Below are 19,278 nucleotides of genomic sequence, written 5' to 3'. Positions count from 1 at the left end.
TTTGGGAAGTATTTTGACATGTACATGGGCACCCCGGTCGTATAGTGTATCTTGAAGACCAGGCCCATTGCAAGTTGCTGTACTCTGTCGTCTACTCTAAGCCATCCTAGGTTGTCAAAGTGGGCAGGGGTGAGGTGGGTTCTGGGGTTCAGGTCAAGTAGTAGTCTGACCAGTTTGTTTTGTGATGTTTGTAATTTTGTTTTAAGCGCCTTTGAGGTGCTTTGGTACCATGAGGTGCACGCATAGTCATAGTACCCTTGAATGAGTGCTCCTGCCAGAGTCTTCAGGGTATTCTTGTTTACCAGAGAGGAGATCCGGTACAAGAATCTAGTTCGTTGGTTGACTTTTTTTATTACATTGGATGCCATTTTGTCACAGGAAAGATTTGCCTCTAGGATGGAACCCAGGTAGGTAATTTCGTCTTTCCTTGTGACAATATTGTCACCCACTGTAACTGAGAAGCCGTCGGTCTTGCTGAGTTTGTTATTTGAACCGAAGAGAATGGACTCTGTTTTGCCCATGTGTAATGATAGTTTGTTATCAGCGAGCCATATGCAGATTTTGCCTAGTTCCGTGCTGAGGGTTTTTTCAACCTGAATGAATGAATGAATGAAAACTTTATTAACAGATTGCAGAATGGGTACAGTACAGTACAGCTCAATACATACAATTGTTAAGGGGATGCAGACCAGAGAAAGACTTTCGTCTTGTTTACATCAGGGTCCCCCATTTTCAATTCATCGTAACATATATGACATACATGACATACAGATAGACAGTACTGCTACATCTATACATTTATGACATACCAGATTTGCAATTACAGTACCGTTTGTGATACAAAGAGTCCAGAAAGAAAAGAGTATATACATTAGGCGTTGAAACTGTACATTGGATTGGGTAGGGTGGGGGGGGACTGTACATTGGAGGTGGGTGGGGGGGGGGGGGGGGGGGTAGGAGGGGTGGGTGGGGACTGTACATTGGAGGTGGTTGGGTGGGTGGGGGGGGGGTTGGGTAGGAGTGGGGGGGGGGGGGTTGGGTAGGAGTGGGGGGGGGGGGGGGTGGGTAGGAGGGGTGGGTGGGGGACACTGTACAACTGTACAAACAACACTGTACATTGGATTATTGACAAGACCATACTTGGTAATTTACTGTACATTGGAGGGGGTTGTGTTCGGACATTTACAGGGGCCAGTTTCGAGTTGCAGTCTCCCTTAGGTGTTTTTTGAGAGTGTTTTTGAAAGTGGGTAGTGATTCACATTCCTTTACAGCTTTGGGTAGGGCGTTCCACATTGATGTGGCATAATTGCGAAACGTGTTTAGTCCCTTGTTTGAGCCGAATCTGGGTTTAACATGATTTGTGGAGCTCCCTCTGGTGTTGTGATCGTGGTATTCACTGACCTTTGGGAAGTATTTTGTCATGTACATGGGTACCTTGGTCGTGTAGTGTATCTTGTAGACCAGGCCCATTGCAAGTTGCTGTACTCTGTCGTCTACTCTAAGCCATCCTAGGTTGTCAAAGTGGGCAGGGGTGAGGTGGGTTCTAGGAGTAAGGTCAAGCAGTAGTCTGACCAGTTTGTTTTGAGATGTTTGTAATTTTGTTTTTAGCGCCTTTGAGGTGCTTTGGTACCATGAGGTGCAAGCATAGTCGTAGTACCCTTGAATGAGTGCTCCTGCTAGAGTCTTCAGGGTATTCTTGTTTACCAGTGAGGAGATCCGGTACAAGAATCTAGTTCGTTGGTTGACTTTTTTTATTACATTGGATGCCATTTTGTCACAGGAAAGATTTGCCTCTAGGATGGAACCCAGGTAGGTAATTTCGTCTTTCCTTGTGACAATATTGTCACCCACTGTAACTGAGAAGCCGTCGGTCTTGCTGAGTTTGTTATTTGAACCGAAGAGAATGGACTCTGTTTTGCCCATGTGTAATGATAGTTTGTTATCAGCGAGCCATATGCAGATTTTGCCTAGTTCTGAGCTGAGGGTTTTTTCAACCTGTAACTTGTTCTTGTCAGAGACCAGCAGGGCTGAGTCGTCCGCAAACAGGAACAAGTTGCAGTCACAGGCTGACGACATGTCATTTGCATAAATTAGGAAGAGTAACGGTCCTAGTATGCTTCCTTGTGGAACACCACAGCTCACTGTGAGGGGGGGGGGGGATAGAGTACCGTTTACCTCTACCATCTGTTCTCTCCCCTCCAGGTAGGATTGCATCCAGCTCACTGATAAGCTATCAAAACCAATTGCCTTTAGCTTGTCCATTAGAATGGAGTGATTGACAGTGTCGAAGGCCTTTTGTAGGTCCAGCATGACCATGCCGCAGTATTGTAGGTCCAGTATGACCATGTAGAATCCGGACCTTGTAGACTGACATAATTCTGTGCATAGTTTAGTCGACACAGGCCATATTTCAAATAATCAAAATCTTACTTCATTCATCTTAAACATTCTTGATTTGGGGGATTGGTAGTTCCCATGAAATCTGAAGTTGTTCAAACGACAACAGCGATCCACCTTGAATTAAATCACACAGCCGAGTGAAACCTTGTTGGCTGCGTCACAGTCACGAAAGGGGCTACTTAATTCATTAATCCAATCCACTTTATTTATAGAGCACATTTAAAAACAACAACGTTTACCAAAGTGCTGTACAAGTCCCACAACATAAGATAAAAAAATAAAAATAAAATTATAAAAAGAAATGATAAAAAAATATATATATCTGGTATCACAGCGGCTAAAAAGCTGATAGCATCAAGATGGTTTCAACCGGAAAAAATGTGTCGGAAGGTTTGGGTTCTTACATATCTCGACGTGATTTATCTAGAAATATCTACAGCAAGAACTCTAGGTGTCAGTGAAACCAAAATTGCAATGTGGTTAGAAGTGGTGGAGAGAATAAAAGCTAGCATATGAATAGTAGTGCCTGGTTAGGAGTGAATGATAATGGATGGATTATCCAAGTGGGGGTCCGGGGGGGGGGGAGTGAGCGAGAGCATATGTATGTAGGGTATTAGATAGCAAGTATTAGGTGTATATCTCGTATGCTAAATTTTTTTAAATCGTGATTTCATTGGATGTGTACTGTTAATTAATGCTTGTATATCTAATTGTATGTTATGTTTAAAAAATTATTAAAAAATAAAACACGAAAAAAAAATATATATATAATAGTTTTTTATTTTTTTTTCTCAAAGCTTCGAATTAAAATCGAAGCTCGGCCCCGAAGCTTCGATTGCCAAAAAAGCTTCGAAGGTCAGCCCTAAAACATACACTGTACTTGGTCAAACTTCATTCAGGGCTGCTGCTGCCAGTGACTGGAACAACCTACAGAAAACACTCATACTAGTCACCTTTATGCCTAAATCAGCATTCAAGCTAGGGCTGAACGATTAATCGATTTTAAATCGAAATCGTGATTTGAAATGATGCAATTAGCAAATCGCTAAAAACATAGAATTTTTTATTATTATTATTATTATTATTATTATTATTATTATTATTATTATTATTATTATTATTATATTTTTTATTTAACCAGCAAGTCCCATTGAGATACAAGATCTCCTTTGCAAGTTGTTGTTATTGTTGTAGTCAATTTGGGAGAGGGAGGTAAGGGGTTTTAGATTGCGTGTTGTGAAGTTTAGACTTCAGAGAGGGAGAGTAAAGTACAGAAAAAAAAGGTACCGTTGGGTACCAGTATCGATTCCCATGCAGGTAAAAATAAACATTTTCAGGCTCGGTGTCCCGAACAGACCCACCGCGTAGGCCAGATGCAAGCCGCATCTGTGGGGCTGCTTAAATATTTTTTTATTATAATCGCACATAATAATGTGCACATATAATCGCAATCGCAATATCTGTCAGAAAAATCGCAATTCGATTATTTCCCAAAATCGTGCAGCCCTAATTCAAGCACTCTTATGAACATTCTTACTGATTCCTGCAACTGTTTCTCAGCCCAGTAACATCCCCAACCTGCCTGTCATGGTGCCCCTCTCACTGCTATATTGCTTGTTGTATATATATATTAGGCATGGGCGGTATGACGGTATTAAGTTATACCGGGGTATTTAGAGATACCGACGGTATTGAAAATCAATACCGTCAAAATCACAGATCCATTTCAGTTTATATTACAGTGAAACGTTGTTTTAACAGTGGTTGGTTGTAGTGCACTGCACACACGCGCCAGCAGAGGGCGAGACCAGTCCTCGAGTCACTAGTAGAGCGAGGCAGCGAGCCGCAGAGCTGGTTCTCTATACACAGGAGGAGTACACAGGAGGGAGAGTCGAGACACGCTTACCGTTGCTGCGGGCTAACTGGCTGTTCTGAGAGCTAACTGTTGTGTATGTGTATCACAACGGTGGTCACGCTTTTACGGTAATGTTGCGACAGTGCTGTGAAAATACCGTAAAACGTTGTGGTAACGAGTGTGTGTTGTTGTGGACTGGTGGAACAAGCAAATAAACTGTAAAACGTTACGTCGCAGTCCGGTGTGTTTTTGAATACACAATACTAGCGTTACTAGTACTAGGGTGTTGCGGGGCTCCTGGCTACCATTCTGAGAGTTAACGTTAGTATTACTAGGATGCTGCGGGCTTCTGGCTAGTGGCTCAATTCTGAGAGCTAATGATAGTAGCACTCGGATGCTGCGGGCTAACTGGCCATCTCCGCGACTTGTTTACTTGGTAACACGGGTTGCCACGGGTTGACCCCCCCCCCCCCCCCCCCATACCGTTCAATACCGTACACAGCGGTATTATATAATCAAGGTATAACGGTATGAAAAAAGTGATACCGCCCAAGCCTAATATATATAATATATATTGTATGCTTATCCTGAATTATTTTTATTTTACAAAGGGGATAAGATCATATTCCGACTATGAGAAACCTGAACATGTTATAGCCGAGCTGTGTTACCTCCATTCTCTGTTTAGAGGTGGGGCTCGACAGGCTGTGTTACCTCCATTCTCCTGTTTAGTGGTGGGGCTCGACAGGCTGCGTTACCTCCATTCTCCTGTTTAGTGGTGCGGCTTGACAGGCTTTGTTGCATCCATTTTCATGGTGCGTTCTTGAATACGACCTTAACTAGGAGATTAACTACATTAGCAGGAACTAGGGCGGCTACGTGGCGCAGTGGGCAAGGCGCTCGCGACGAATGCTGGAGACTAGGCTCGAACAGGATGCCTCCTGTTCGAGCCCCACTCTCCACATTGCTTTCAGTTTAGCTGGTCGTCCACAGTAATACACATTGGCCGTATTACGGGGATCGGGCGTTGTGGACAGCGACTCCTACAGGTCGGTTGGTGCGCCTGTGCAGTAGAATCAAGAAGCGACGGGGGCGGGGCCCCTCCAAAGTCCAGACCCCCGACGCTGAAAGATCGAGCCGCGCAGGTGAAAAGATGCGATGGCTGTTACCTCGAGTATCGGAGGGGACTCGTGCTATGTATGACTTAGTCCACATTGCAGCCGGCTTGTGGGAGGCAAGAAACAACGTTCGAAGACAGGGGAGGGTTGAATTGGACGATATGAAAATTGGGATGAGAGAAAAATAGAAAATGGGAGAAAAAGTGGATAAAAAAAAACTACATTAGCAGGAACTAATGATAGTATTACCAGCATATAAACATGTGGACGCATATAAATAATTAAATATACAATAATACAAAAGAGATAGACGGATACAGTTAGACAGAAAGGCAGATAGTTAGACAGGCAGACAGAGGGGAGCCTGAATAGAGCACAATTCTCCTCACTTCCTGGTATTCATGATGAGAGAGGCTTGTCACGGGGGGCGGGGCCTGGCTGGCTTACGTCACTTCCTCCTCCGTACAGGAAGTCCATCCTCAGCCCAGCCGGAGCATCACTGGCCGTGGCCGGTGGACATGAGGGAAAACAGGAAACTAGGAGAGAACTTTCCCCTACTTCAGTCTCTACAGACTCCTACACACTACTAATCTACCCACAGGCCCGAAACAGACCCATTACGCAATACTAGGATGGGCTGCGACCAGAGGACACAACAGACAAAGACCACTGCCTAATTTACGCATCCAGTGAAACTTAAGAGTGACACCAGAATAGTTTGAGCCTGTAGTGGGTAGGGGTCGGGATATCTGGGATATCTCACTAGAGGCCTGAACCAGAGATACATAATAAATAATAATATTAGAAAACATCTCTGGGGTCTGGACACAGTGGTTTCCCTGGCTTTATGAAAACATCACAGCTGCTGGTGGATGAAGATTTATAAGCTTGGTGTATAGAATAGGGATGGCAATCTGAAGGTGTATCAATATTAGAAAAAGATTTGGTTAATTGGTTACCAAACTACCCAAATAGATAAATATGGTGTGCAGTGCACTCCTAATGAAGGGCTTCTATTAATAGTCAAATAAATAAGGAAGCAAAATCCAATTTGTTCAATTTATTGAACATATAAGAAAAGAAAATTCTAAATCAGTGGCTGAATCAGTGCAGTTGACACTAGGGCTGACCTTCGAAGCTTTTTTTGGCAATCGAAGCTTCGGGGCCGAGCTTCGATTTTAATTCGAAGCTTCGAGAAAAAAATATATTAAAAAGATATATATATATATATTTTTTTATCTTATGTTGTGGGACTTGTACAGCACTTTGGTAAACTTTGTTGTTTCTAAATGTGCTCTATAAATAAAGTGGATTGGATTAATTAAGTAGCCCCTTTCGTGACTGTGACGCAGCCAACAAGGTTTCACTCGGCTGCGCTGCCTGGGTGCAGTGGGGCTGCTCTCACAGCCAACAACATGACATTACATAATTATGTTGCAACCTTCGTCTATCAAGCAAACAATTATATTATATTTCATTTATAATTTATAATTATATCAGACAATGCACCTACAAAAGCAGATGATTACAATTAAATTAGCCAACTTGGTAACACATTAGTCATAGCAGCATAGGCATAGGCATAGCCTTATTAATGTTTTGTGTGGCGTCGCCGTCGTGTACAACGATACTTACGTTTTTTAGGCGATTTGACAAAGTTGTTGTAGAGTTGTGATATGCCATTTTCTTCTGGCATATCTGGCACTCAGCTTTTTGGGCATTGTCTTTGCATATTTTAAAGTGTAACCACACGTCTGATGACTTCTTCGTCGACATGTCTGCTGCACATGTCCTTGTTGTTTTCAACACAGATAATCTCCATGTGCTTGTTGTAGAGAGGTGGAGTCGAGGCGCCGCTTACTTTCGTTTCATTGGAATGGAGGCGCAAGATTTGAGGCAAAAAAAAATAATAATAATTCTTTTTTATGTTCGAAGCTCGTGCCATCGAACGAAGCTTCGAAGTATTTAAGACAGCCCTAGTTGACACAAACAAACCCATCAGCTATAGTCAAATATCTACGTCATTTTTAATAGTCGAATATCGCTTTTAAACTGTCCTCATGTCTAGTATAGAAAATAAATTATACAAAATGTAGCATAATGGTTACATTTTCATCTAGTGGTAAAACACACTCTGCCAACAGGGCAGGCAAACTGGTGTCAAGAGAATATGATAGGTACTGCAGGAAGCATTCTCCGCCCCTGTGGTTAGTCAGCTATTAGCTACAAATCACTTTATTTATTTAGTTATTTTGGGCTTGCCAAAAGTACTAATTCTGGGAAATGTAGTTATTCACTAACTGATGTAGGATCCCTCTCTGAGGTGGACTCACTCGGCAGGATGAGAGAAAGTGAGAAAACCAAAATGGTACATTACAACTTTCAATCCGGAACGTGTTGAACATTAACAATTGTCGACTGTAAAAGTATCTCGTGGGTGGATTTTTCCTTTAACGTGTAGCCTTTGTGTAGTTTACAAATGCGTGTGTGAAAAGACTTGGGACTGGGGTCACTAACAATGCCCCACCTGACTGTTGTCTAAACAAACCCCTCCTTCATCACAGACAACCAGGAAAGTCAAGGCTTTATGCAGGTGTACAGGCCGATTCACCTCTCACAATAATGACTATATGGATGTCCCAATCCGTTTTTTTTTGCACCTGATCCCGATTCAGGTCATTTAATATATCTGCCAATACCAAGTCCGGATCAAATATTTTACTTTTCCTAGATAATACAGCTGCACAGTCCACATATCAGGTATATTAAAGTTAGTAAAACCAGTCCAATGTAGGCAAGATATGCTTGGTAATTGAATAGCTCAGCTTAAGGAAAGAAAATAGCCTGCATCACAGCTATTCCCTTAATGGTTTAAAATTTGTAATATAACAAAAAATAAAATGAATTTGATTATGCTTGTTTTAGTCACAAAGGGACGTCTTGATGTCAGGAAATGTGAATAGATTTCAACCCTGAATCGCTGTGTTGCCTGTTGTTGAGAGTGCTGCCCAGTGTGTGAGATCAGCAACAACCTCAAGTCTACCTGTATCCTACAATCTTTAAAACCTGAGACAACTGACAACCCTGAGCAAACTAGGTTTAAGATAAGAAAACTTTACTATCCTACGCGGGGGAACCTGCGTCATTGTAAACAGCACAGTGGTTGAAGAGAATAGAATGTACATAGGCAATAAAAAGAAACAGCCTCCCATAATAAATAATAAAATGATGAGGGATGATACAAACGGATAGATTTTAAACCAGGCCAATGATGCCGTCCTGCTCAGCTGCCAGGTTCTACAACTTAGACCTCGCTAGGGATGTACAGTGTAAAGTAAAGTAAAAAGTACTTGTGTAAATAAGACAGGCAATTCATCCCAGCATTCAAAGGAAAACAGCCACTGCTGCCAATCTACTGATGACTGGAGCCGATAACCGGCCTTCCTGCTCATCCAGTCCAGTCAGTATATGGACATTGTGTGTGTGCGTGTGCGTGCGTGCGTGCGTGCGTGTGTGTGTGTGAGAAAGAGAGAGGAGAGGAGAGAGAGAGAGATTTGGCTCAAACAAGGGACGTTTCGCAATTATGCCACATCAATGTGGAACGCCCTACCCAAAGCTGTAAAGGAATGTGAATCACTACCCACTTTCAAAACCACTCTCAAAGAACACCTACGGGAGACTGCAATTCGAAACTGGCCCCTGTAAATGTCCTAACCCAACCCCCTCCAATGTACAGTAAATGACCAAGTATGGTTGTCAATATTCCAATGTACAGTTTTGCTTGTACAGTGTCCCCCACCCACCCCTGTTAATAAAGTTTTCAATCAATCAATCATAATAATTATAATTTAGGACCTGCTCAGAGGTCATCAATCGGCACGCATGCAGATGCATGAATGCGGTTAGTCTCTGCGATTAATGCCGCGTTCACGTTACGTGGGAAGAAGCGGAAGAACCAGAGGACATATCGTTGCTACAACTAGGAAGCCTTCACGCGTTGACTCGATGAAACGCCCACATCCATACTTCCGCAATTCGTGACGTGAAGTGGGAGATATCGGGGTCTATAAAAAAAATCCCATATGTCCTAGTAGGAATTACCACTAGGAGGCTGACGTGAATGGTTTTTCCCAGTCGGAAGCTGGTTCTTCCGCTTCTTCCCACGTAACGTGAAGTCGGCATAACCCATCCCATCGTCCTTCCCCCCAAGGGCAGCCGGGAGCAGACAGGCGCAACGTGAGCCGCGCCAGGGGACCAATCCAAGTGCTCCTGTCCGTCTTCGTCAAGGACGCCACAGCATTAGCGATCTTGTTGTTGTGCATGTTTTTCCATTGGGTTTATCTTATGGGGGGGGGGAACCCTTGCGAGCACGGGGAGAACATGCAAACTCCACACAGAAAGGCCTGGGAAATACCCCACCTGGGTAACTGGCATCATGGAAACCTGGTCCCAAGCGGGAATCGAACCCTGGACCTTCTTGCTGTGAGGCGACAGTGTTTGACCACTACACCACCGTGCCGCACAATCAATCAGAGAGAGAGGTTGTAGTTTGTGCAAAACAAGTCACAAACAGGTCTATGTAACAACACTAGATTAATTCAGCCCATCCATCAATCCCTGCCACATTGACAGTTTGTGTGTTCAATGAAAATCGACTTACTTGTCTCCAGAGTGTTGCTGGGCTCCTCCTATGAAGCCATACTTGTCTGTCTGGATCTCCTCTGGCTCCCCGTAGCCGTTCATTTCACGGTCCGACCCGGCGGAGTTGTCTTCCCCTTCATCTGTGAGGTTGGCCCCGAGACTCCGGCTGGACTCTGCTGGATGGAGCCCATTCCCTGGCTCGATTTTAGCCATTTCAATACGTTAGCTCACATTAATATAGCTTGCAGCAAAATCTCAAAACCTCCCAGACACTGGGTCAACTAATAAAGCTTTTTACTCTCGTTAAAAACACATCCATTAACACGCCTGAGACGACGTCCACTGGTCAACTTTAGCAACCAATATCCATTAAAAAATGTATTTCTGTACTCTGTAGCAACCTGCCTGACAGACAGAACATCGGCTTTGCCTGCTAGCTAATGCTAGTAACGTTAGGCTATCTGACTAGCTACTTTCACCATTGCCAAAATGTTCGCATTCATCATAATGAAAAAAAAATCCAGTATTTTCAGTAGTTACAATCCCAAAAGAAAGCAAAGCAGCTAACGTTACTTCAATTACGCTGAATAACTAACGAGTATGTAGGTAGTACAGGCTAAGCTGCTAGCATCACACAGCTGTCAGCTGACTCTCCAATCTCTGCTGTCAGCAAAGTAGACTGCTGTACCGCATTTCTGGCAGACGCTCTCTGATTGGCCGACGCCAGTTTCTACACTGATTAAGCTTAGGCAATCTTCGAAGTTGGTTAAGGTTAGGCAAGTTCTTTCGACGGTTAAGCTTAGGCACTCTTTCGAAGTTGGTTAAGGTTAGAGTTTGTCTAAGACTTAGAGCATGGCGATAGAACGCCAGGTAGTTTGCAGGCTGTTTGACGTGGAATTGGGCAAAGACACAACTCGTCACGCTATTGGGCGCACATGTCACATGACCAGAAACGTCTGCCAGAAATACGGTTACCTTTGGTATAGACGTTGCTGTACCAGAGACAGTTTCAGAATGAGACGGACCACTGAGCAAACCCATAAGCCAGCCCATAACACCAAAGATGGCAGCACCAATGAAACTATTATATATTTTGTAGGAGCCAAAGCTATATATTTAGGTTATTGTATTATATGCATGTTTATATGTTTATTTTTTATATAACCTTACATTGAAACGACATTAGGAATATTGATTGGATTTAGATAAGTCATTGAACCATCTTATTTGTCATAATAGAACATTCTAGAACATTTGTGATGTCACAGTATGTCATAATCAAACATTCTAGAACATTCACAGTATGATGTCATAATCAAACATCTATAACATTTGTGTTGATGTCATAACCAAACATTCTAGAACATTTGTGATGTTTATTTGTTTATTGTTATTCGCACTTACAAACATACATTCTGGGATAAAATAAGTAAATAGAAGAACAGTTAAAATGTGCAGGAAAGGTCAAAAAACCCAAGGGCTTATAAGCGACCTCCCCTCTTAAACCTATATAGGACATTCTAGAACATTTGTGTATCTACTCAACAATTCTCTCAGAACTGCATCTTGAAACCGTGCTGAGCAGTACTGAACAGATAGACTAAACAACATAGATTGGTGCCTTGCCTACCGTTTTGCTGTGGAAAGAGCCGGCAAGTTGATTTACGGCTTTCCAGTGTGGAGGAATTTTCATGTGTTGAGTAGGCGGTGAATACCTGTCGGCCCTCATATATTTTTTTAAATAAGAAATAGGCATTACAAAAACAGTCACACAGTATACAAAAAGTAGCCAAAATCTAATTTGCATGGTTCTATAAATGTATTCGATTATTTAAGTTTAATATTTAATTATTTTCCATATTATTTGTTTCTATATTGATTAAATGGTACTTAAGTTATGTCATACACCTTTAAGAGAGGAAGTTTCAAGTCACTCTTGGTGGTGAGACCAAACAGTACTGAAAAGTGGTTGGTAAATAACCAAAAATACAATGAATTTATGTTCCGAGCATTTTTTTAATGGAATATAATTTATTAATTATGGAAACACATTTACTTTATTTTATTTCAATAAAATGTATACTTTTGAAACATCGGATTTTTTTGTCTGAAACAATAATTCTAAGCCATGTGTGCAGACATAATGTCACTCAGAGGTGTGATTTCGAGGAAGAGAAAACAATGGATTTTTTATACAACAATAAGAAGGAACATTTGGGCACATATTAAAACTAGGTGCAAAGGGGTAAAATGGAGGAAAACACATTTGTGCTTTCATGGGATGATTAAAAAAGTTTAAGATTAATCACAATTTCTGCCAAAAGGCTGGGAATCAGCAGTTAGTGATTGCCATGGTAACTAAGGACTGTGGCAGAAACCACTGGATGGTGCATGCATAGAAGCTGTCTAAGTGGAAATGAACTATTCTGTGTCATCAGTAATTTGTCAGTACTTAAAATATGAAAGGAAAACTATGATATGCACGACAGCTTTCAAAATCCTTTTGATTCCCCATTCAAAGAGATAGGGGCCAGGTCTTGTTAGTCCTCATTATCAAGATGTCGGTGGAGTGAAACGACTTCTCGTTATTGAGACTTTGGCTATATACTACTAGCCTACCTAGCTACCAGATTGAAACCATAACAGCCCTCTGCTACCCTCTACTGCCAGCTGTAGTCGTGGCTATAGCAGGCCTATTGGCCTTCAGTGACCACTCATTTAAATGATGGATATCTACTGTGTAGCCTAGAGCAGTGGTTCTCAAACCTTTTTTTGACCAAGGCACCCCTGAAAATATTTTCCCCCATTGCACCCTAACTCCTCAAAGAAAGAAATACACCATAATTTTGTTTCTAGCATATTTAAAACATAAATGAGTCAAACTATTTTCTGAATAAAATTCCACTCCTGGTCCTTATGAGCAAAGAATGAAACCATAAAAACACAATTTCAATGAAAATTATTTCTAGATCAACTATTATAAATATTTAATTCTCATTTAGCAGAGGTAAAAACACAGGGATAGGCTATGACAATATTTAAAAACAATAACTTGCACCTGCTTATGAGAACAAACAGAGATATTGTGAAACAAGACTTGTAATGACATACTTTCAATCAATATCTCCCTCTCGCTCTCTTGACATATACATTGACCTAACTCTTTGAGAGTGAGGGATAATCATCTCCAGAAGGCAAAACCTGTCCAGACTCTGTTCAGGTCAACACACATAGACACAGTAGTAAAGAAAGTGAAGCAGCGCCTCTACCACCTGAGACAGTTAAGGAAGTTCAGAGTATCGGGGAAGATACTCCAGTCCTTCTACTCAGGAGCTGTAGAGAGCATCTTGACCGGAAACATCACTGCCTGGTATGGAAACAGCACGGCACAGGACAAGAAGGCCCTACAGAGAGTGGTGCGCTCAGCCGAGCGTACCACGGGTATTGCGCTACCTCCCCTGCAGGTTCTATACAACAAGAGGTGCAAATCCAGAGCCTGCAGAATAATGAAAGACCCCCACCACCCCAATAACAGCCTGTTCCAGCTGCTGAGGTCAGGCAGACGCCTGCGAACCCCAGCTACTAGGACGGAGAGGCTTAGGCTCAGCTTCTTCCCCCAGGCCATCAGAGCCTTGAACAATGAACATTGAGTGCCACAGAACACTGAACTATCCACACACAAGCACACACACGACACGCACGCTGTGCACGCTCACACACTAGCAGCCACTTTAACACGAGCGAGCACACACTCACGCCGCACACACATGGCCAAGACTAGAGGAAAGGCCACTTTAAATTAGTATAACACCAGGAACAGTGTATTGCACTACTAAAGCTACCTAGCATGTCCTATATGCTCTGTAAATACTATGTACAGATACCGAGATGTCACACCATGTTACCTGTTACCTGTTTATTGCACAATGTTTTTTTTTTATTGGATTCTATTATATGTTGTACCACTGTATTGCACATCGTCGCGGGCAAGACCACCCGCATTTCATTGTATACTTGTATGCCGTGACAATTAAAACTCTTGACTTGACTTGACTTGTATTTGTGTGCTGGCACAGCAAATGGTTCGGCGGTCCATTTGTCAATAATTCTGCTAGTTGATCTCGGGCTTTGGCGGCCAAACTAGCAGCTGATGCTGTGGAGAGAGAGAGAGCTGAATGGATCCTGGAGCTAGTCGTGGTCTTCATTGATAAGAGGGGGTTCGAACAAAATAGAAAGCTATGGCACATTTAGGCTTGGCGAAATTTGAAAAAACACATTTGCAACATAAATACACATTCAGTAGCGAGTATAGTGTATTAAATTTGATATGCCATTTTAAATTATTAACCATTTATGTTTAATCAGCTTATAAACTATAGTCTACCCATATAACTCTGTATATCATGTACAATAATGCTGTATATACAGTATATATATTTAGCGTATATATATTTATCCACATCTGTCTTAATATACCTGCATATAATCCTTTTTATATCCTTTTTTACTTGCATATAACCCGTATAACTTTGTATGATAGCATGTACAATCAATCAATCAGATTTATTTATAGAGCACATTTAAACATGACACATGTCAACCAAAGTGCTGTACAGAGGGTAGATACATCTACAATCACATCTTAGTTTTACGGGAGGACACACAAGCAAACACATAGGCAAACAGGGCATGAGTCAGCGTACATCGGGAAACGCTAATAAGTAGAAGTGGGTTTTGAGTCTAGACTTGAAGGCATCTGTCGAGGGGGCAAGCCTAATGGAGGTGGGGGATGCTGTTCCACAGTTCAGGGGCTGCGACAGCAAAGGGAGTACAATAATGCTATATATATATACTGTATATTTATCCATATCCATCTGAATATACCTGCATATAATCCTTTTTACATATATATATATACGATATATATACATGTACACTGTACCTGTACATACATACATCTGATTAACACTATTACTCAGTAGTACTCATTTATACACTCCAGTTTAATCACCTGTACATTGTATATCGCTATTGCACTTTACCGTTACATTTGCACTCTGGTTGGATTCGGTTTTCTTTTTTGTACTGTACTTACTTGTGCTGTATAATGACAATACATTTGAATCTAATCAAAATAGTTTTGACATGTAACTAAAATCACGTTTTTATGAGCTGTGTGGTCAAATGTTTTATGGAGAATGAATGTCAAATGATCAGATTGCACCAATGTTGTGTTTTAGAAATAAATGATCAACATATTAGTAGCCCAGTGGCATAAAGAGATAGATAAAACTTAAAAAAAAAAAAATGTTTTACCCCAAGCCACATATCTTACTTACTAATGATGTCGATTGGTAATCTGATAGTTAGCCACAAGCCAAAGCAAAGTCAATGCGAACAAGTTCCTGTCTGTACAAGCTGATTGAAGCTCACTGAAATGTACTCCACAGTGCACACAAAGTAGATTTTAGTGACATTTGGTCAGCTTGTACAGACAGGAACTTGTCCCCCCCAAGGTGAACACTGATGTCTCCTTGGCAAATTACCTCAATACTTATATGCATGCTTTGAGGCTATAAGTTCCAACAATAGCCTACAGGCCACACTACAAGAGAAAGTAGAGCCACTGCCGACGGAGACTCTGTGTTCAGGATAACAGCACGATGTGAGGAGGCCCTTCAAGAAAGTGAATACCAGGAAAGCAGCAGGACCGGACGACATCCCCGGATGCATCCTAAAAGTCTGTGCTGACCAACTGGCCCCGGTATTCACAGACATATTTTTAGTTTTTTCTTGACCTGTAAAGCCCATGGAGGCAATTCCATGTGATTTCGGGCTATACAAATAGATTTGATTTGATATCAGAGGACTTGACATGGACCACACATACAATGTAGTGAAGAAGGCACAGCAGCGCCTCTACTTCCTTAGGCGTCTAAGGAAGTTCAAAGGGAGTCAGAAGATCTTAAAGAACTTCTACTCATGCACAATAGAGAACATCCTGACTGGTATCATCACCTCCTGGTTTGGGAAAAGAACTGCACACGACCGCAGCAGACTGCAGAGAGTGTCTCGATCAGCTGAACGCACCATGGAGTTGGGCTTCCCACTCTCCAGGACGTTTACACCAAGCGTTGCAGGGCCAAGGCTAAGAGAATAGTCATAATAAGACTAGTTACCCGGGCGGCTACATGGTGTAGTGGGCAAGGCGCTCGCCACAAATGCGGAGACGCTGGGCTCGCTGCTCCACATTGCTTTCAGTTTAGCTGGTCGTTCATACTAATACACATTGGCCGTATTAGGGGGTGGGAAACTGATGGGTGGGGATCGGGCGTTGTGGACAGCGACTCCTACAGGTCGGTTGGTGCGCCTGCGCAGTAGAATCAGGAAGTGTCGGGGGCAGCGTGAGCCTCCCACGCGTTACTCCTCGCCACTGAGAGATCGAGCTGCGCAGGTGAAAAGATGCGACTGCTGTTACCTCAAGTACCGGAGGGGACTTGTGCTATGTATGACTTAGTCCACATTGCAGCCGGCTTGTGGGAGGCAAGAAACAGCGTTCGTGACAGGGGAGGGTTGAATTGGATGATAACCAAACGAAATTGGGATGGGAGAAAAACATAGAAAATGGGAGAAAAAGTGGATCAAAAAAAAAAAGACTAGTTACCCAAACAACTGCCTCTTTGCACTGCTGCGGTCAGGCAAGAGTCAGGCTACCGGAGTCTCATGGCCAGTACAGAGAGACTCAAAAGGAGCTTGTATCCCCAGGCCATCAGGATGCTCAATGTAGACTCCACAGTATGCAACACTAACCCCCATCCATTCTACATTCATTGCATACAACTCACTTTAAACATTCACCTTTTAACACTACACCATATTTTATCTATTTATTCCTAAAAAGATTTGCAATACCTAATTTTAGCATTTTGTACATTTTAGTTTTTTTATATTGTATATTTTGTATAGTGTTGTCATATTTTACTGAATGAAGCACACTGTCAGGAGGCTCATACAGAACCAAGCATTTCACTATAATGTACATGTACCTTATATGTGACAAATCAAACAAAACTTAAAACTTGAACATTGACTTTGTGTTGGTTTGTGTCCAACTAACTAGTCGGGGCTAGTATGAGGAACACCATGGATTGTGCTGAGGAAGGACTCTACCAATCAACATCATCATTGGTAAGTAAGAAAGAGGGCTAGGGTTTAAATAATTTGTATTGTTCTGCCACATTACAGACAGTAAGGTAGTTTAGTAACATTATTTATTGCTTCAAATTAAGTATTGTACTGATACAGTATATAGGCCTATGTATAAAAAATTAAATCGATTTCTTTTCCGCATTGGTTTTAGTTTGCTTCACCTAAAACAAGTAGTACTTTTTTTTTTGAATGCATCAAGGTGTCGTGGCCATAGTTCACTAGAAATGTGTCCTACTTTTGAGTAAATTATTTATATCCTGTAACTGTTTTCCTTTACTCATTACTGATGAGCAGTAGGAGGTGTGTGCCGAGTAGGTATTTGAGGCTGTCCGGCAAGCGTCTGTCGAGCCATTTCTCTGAGTAGAGAAGTCATGTCCTGAAGAACGGCCATTTCCTGCGCCCTCTCCTCTCACGCATCTCTCCGCAGCCGCTCCTCGTACTCCCGCTGCTCACACAGCCGAATGGGCTCTCGCTCTTTGAAATCCTTGTCCATCTCACTGAACAGGTCCCTCATCCCTGCAGGCAACTGCACCTCCTCATCCATCACCCTCAACACAGGGGCCCCCCAGGGCTGTGTTCTGACTTCTGAGTCCCCTCCTCTACTCACTGTACACACATGACTGTGGCACAGCGGAACAACAACACAATCATCAAGTTTGCTGACGACACAGTAGTGGTGGGCCTGATCTCTGCAAACGACGAGAGGGCCTACCTGGAACAGGTAGAGCAGGGGTGTCAAACTCATTTTCACAGAGGGCCACATCAGCATTATGGTTGCCCTCAAAGGGCCAAAGACCGTATAAATGTTAATGTAATGTAAAATAAATGTAGCTACTCATTTACATATTGTTAAACATGTTGTTTCTGTATTTATTACTTATTCAAGTTATACATATTGCATATGCATTTGCATAGATGTAAAAATATATGTTAGCTTATGTTATTTTAACAAATAATTTTAGTTTATCAGAACCCCATATTACTCAATTAATCAATGATCAAACCATTCAAGTAAATAACAAAGAAGAAGATCATCAAATACAAGCTATGACATTAAGTTTGTTCAAAACCTTTTTGTCACAGTCAAGAGGGGCAGAACTAACAACTGAGCTGCAAAGAACACGTGGGACAGATGTAGCAGATGTTACAAAAACAAATGGCTGCACACAACCTTGCAGAAGCCATACATCCAACTAATGGAAGATAGTTTAATTAATTAACTTTAATTAACAGATTGCAGAATGGGTACAGTACAGTACAGCTCAATACACACAATTGTTAAGGGGATGCAGACCAGAGAAAGACTTTCGACTTGTTTACATCAGGGTCCACCATTTTCAATTCGTAATGAAATTGCTATTATGTGTCTGCATGAACACACAACTGTAACTGTACTCAAAAATAACAAAATAAGGGTTGTCTCAGTTCACAACTATATTGGTCAAGTTTTGGGTGGGACTTGTTTGCGTCCCTACAGCTTCTTATTCAATTGAGCGAGATGCTCGGTTATGTCACACAGCCAGTTTGCATCGGACAGTTCAGACAATATTTCTTCAACCCTTTGTTACCTATTCCGCCTGGATCTTTTTTGTATTTTGGGCTGTAAAATTGTCAAATAATGTCTGAGGAGTAAGTGCTTTTGGCTTTTTTCCTTTGTTACTTCATCAATACCTCAGATGTTCAACATACATGTATGTGTAAGAATGTGTAATAACTAAGGCTGTCAAAGTTAAAGCTTTATTAACGCATTAACCCACAATTATTTTAACGCCGCAATTTTTTAACCCAAGATTAATGTTTAAAAAAAAAAAAAAAAAAATTTACCAGAGCTCTTGGGGGGCCACATCAAATGACGTGGCAGGCCACATTTGGCCCGCGGGCCATGAGTTTGACACCTATGAGGTAGAGGATCTGGCACGGTGGTGTCAGGAGAACGGCCTCTCCCTGAACGTCAGCAAAACAAAAGAGATGATTGTGGACTTTAGGAGGACGGGGCCAGGGACTACAGCCCCCTCAGCATCGACGGGGCACCGGTTGAGAGAGTGAATAACTTTA

The 19,278-nt window shown here is 42.0% G+C and overlaps 1 protein-coding gene across 1 annotated transcript in view; it reads right to left on the bottom strand.

Annotated features, from left to right (window-relative positions):
• Positions 1–10,567, bottom strand: part of LOC311237432 (TBC1 domain family member 10A-like) — a 69,147-nt gene extending 58,580 nt beyond the window's left edge. Inside the window, exon 1 of the mRNA XM_084325313.1 lies at positions 10,034–10,567. Within this exon, the coding sequence (XP_084181439.1) occupies positions 10,034–10,227 (194 nt within the window). The 5' untranslated portion in view covers positions 10,228–10,567. The remainder of the gene's footprint in view (positions 1–10,033) is intronic.
• Between the last annotated feature and the right edge of the window lie 8,711 nt (positions 10,568–19,278).

This window comes from Notolepis coatsorum (genome assembly GCF_963971535.1).
Source record: "Notolepis coatsorum genome assembly, chromosome: 11".
Classification (NCBI taxonomy): Eukaryota; Metazoa; Chordata; class Actinopteri; order Aulopiformes; family Paralepididae; genus Notolepis; species Notolepis coatsorum.
Note: the sequence above shows the minus strand (reverse complement) of the source record. Positions and strands in the feature narration are given on the sequence as shown.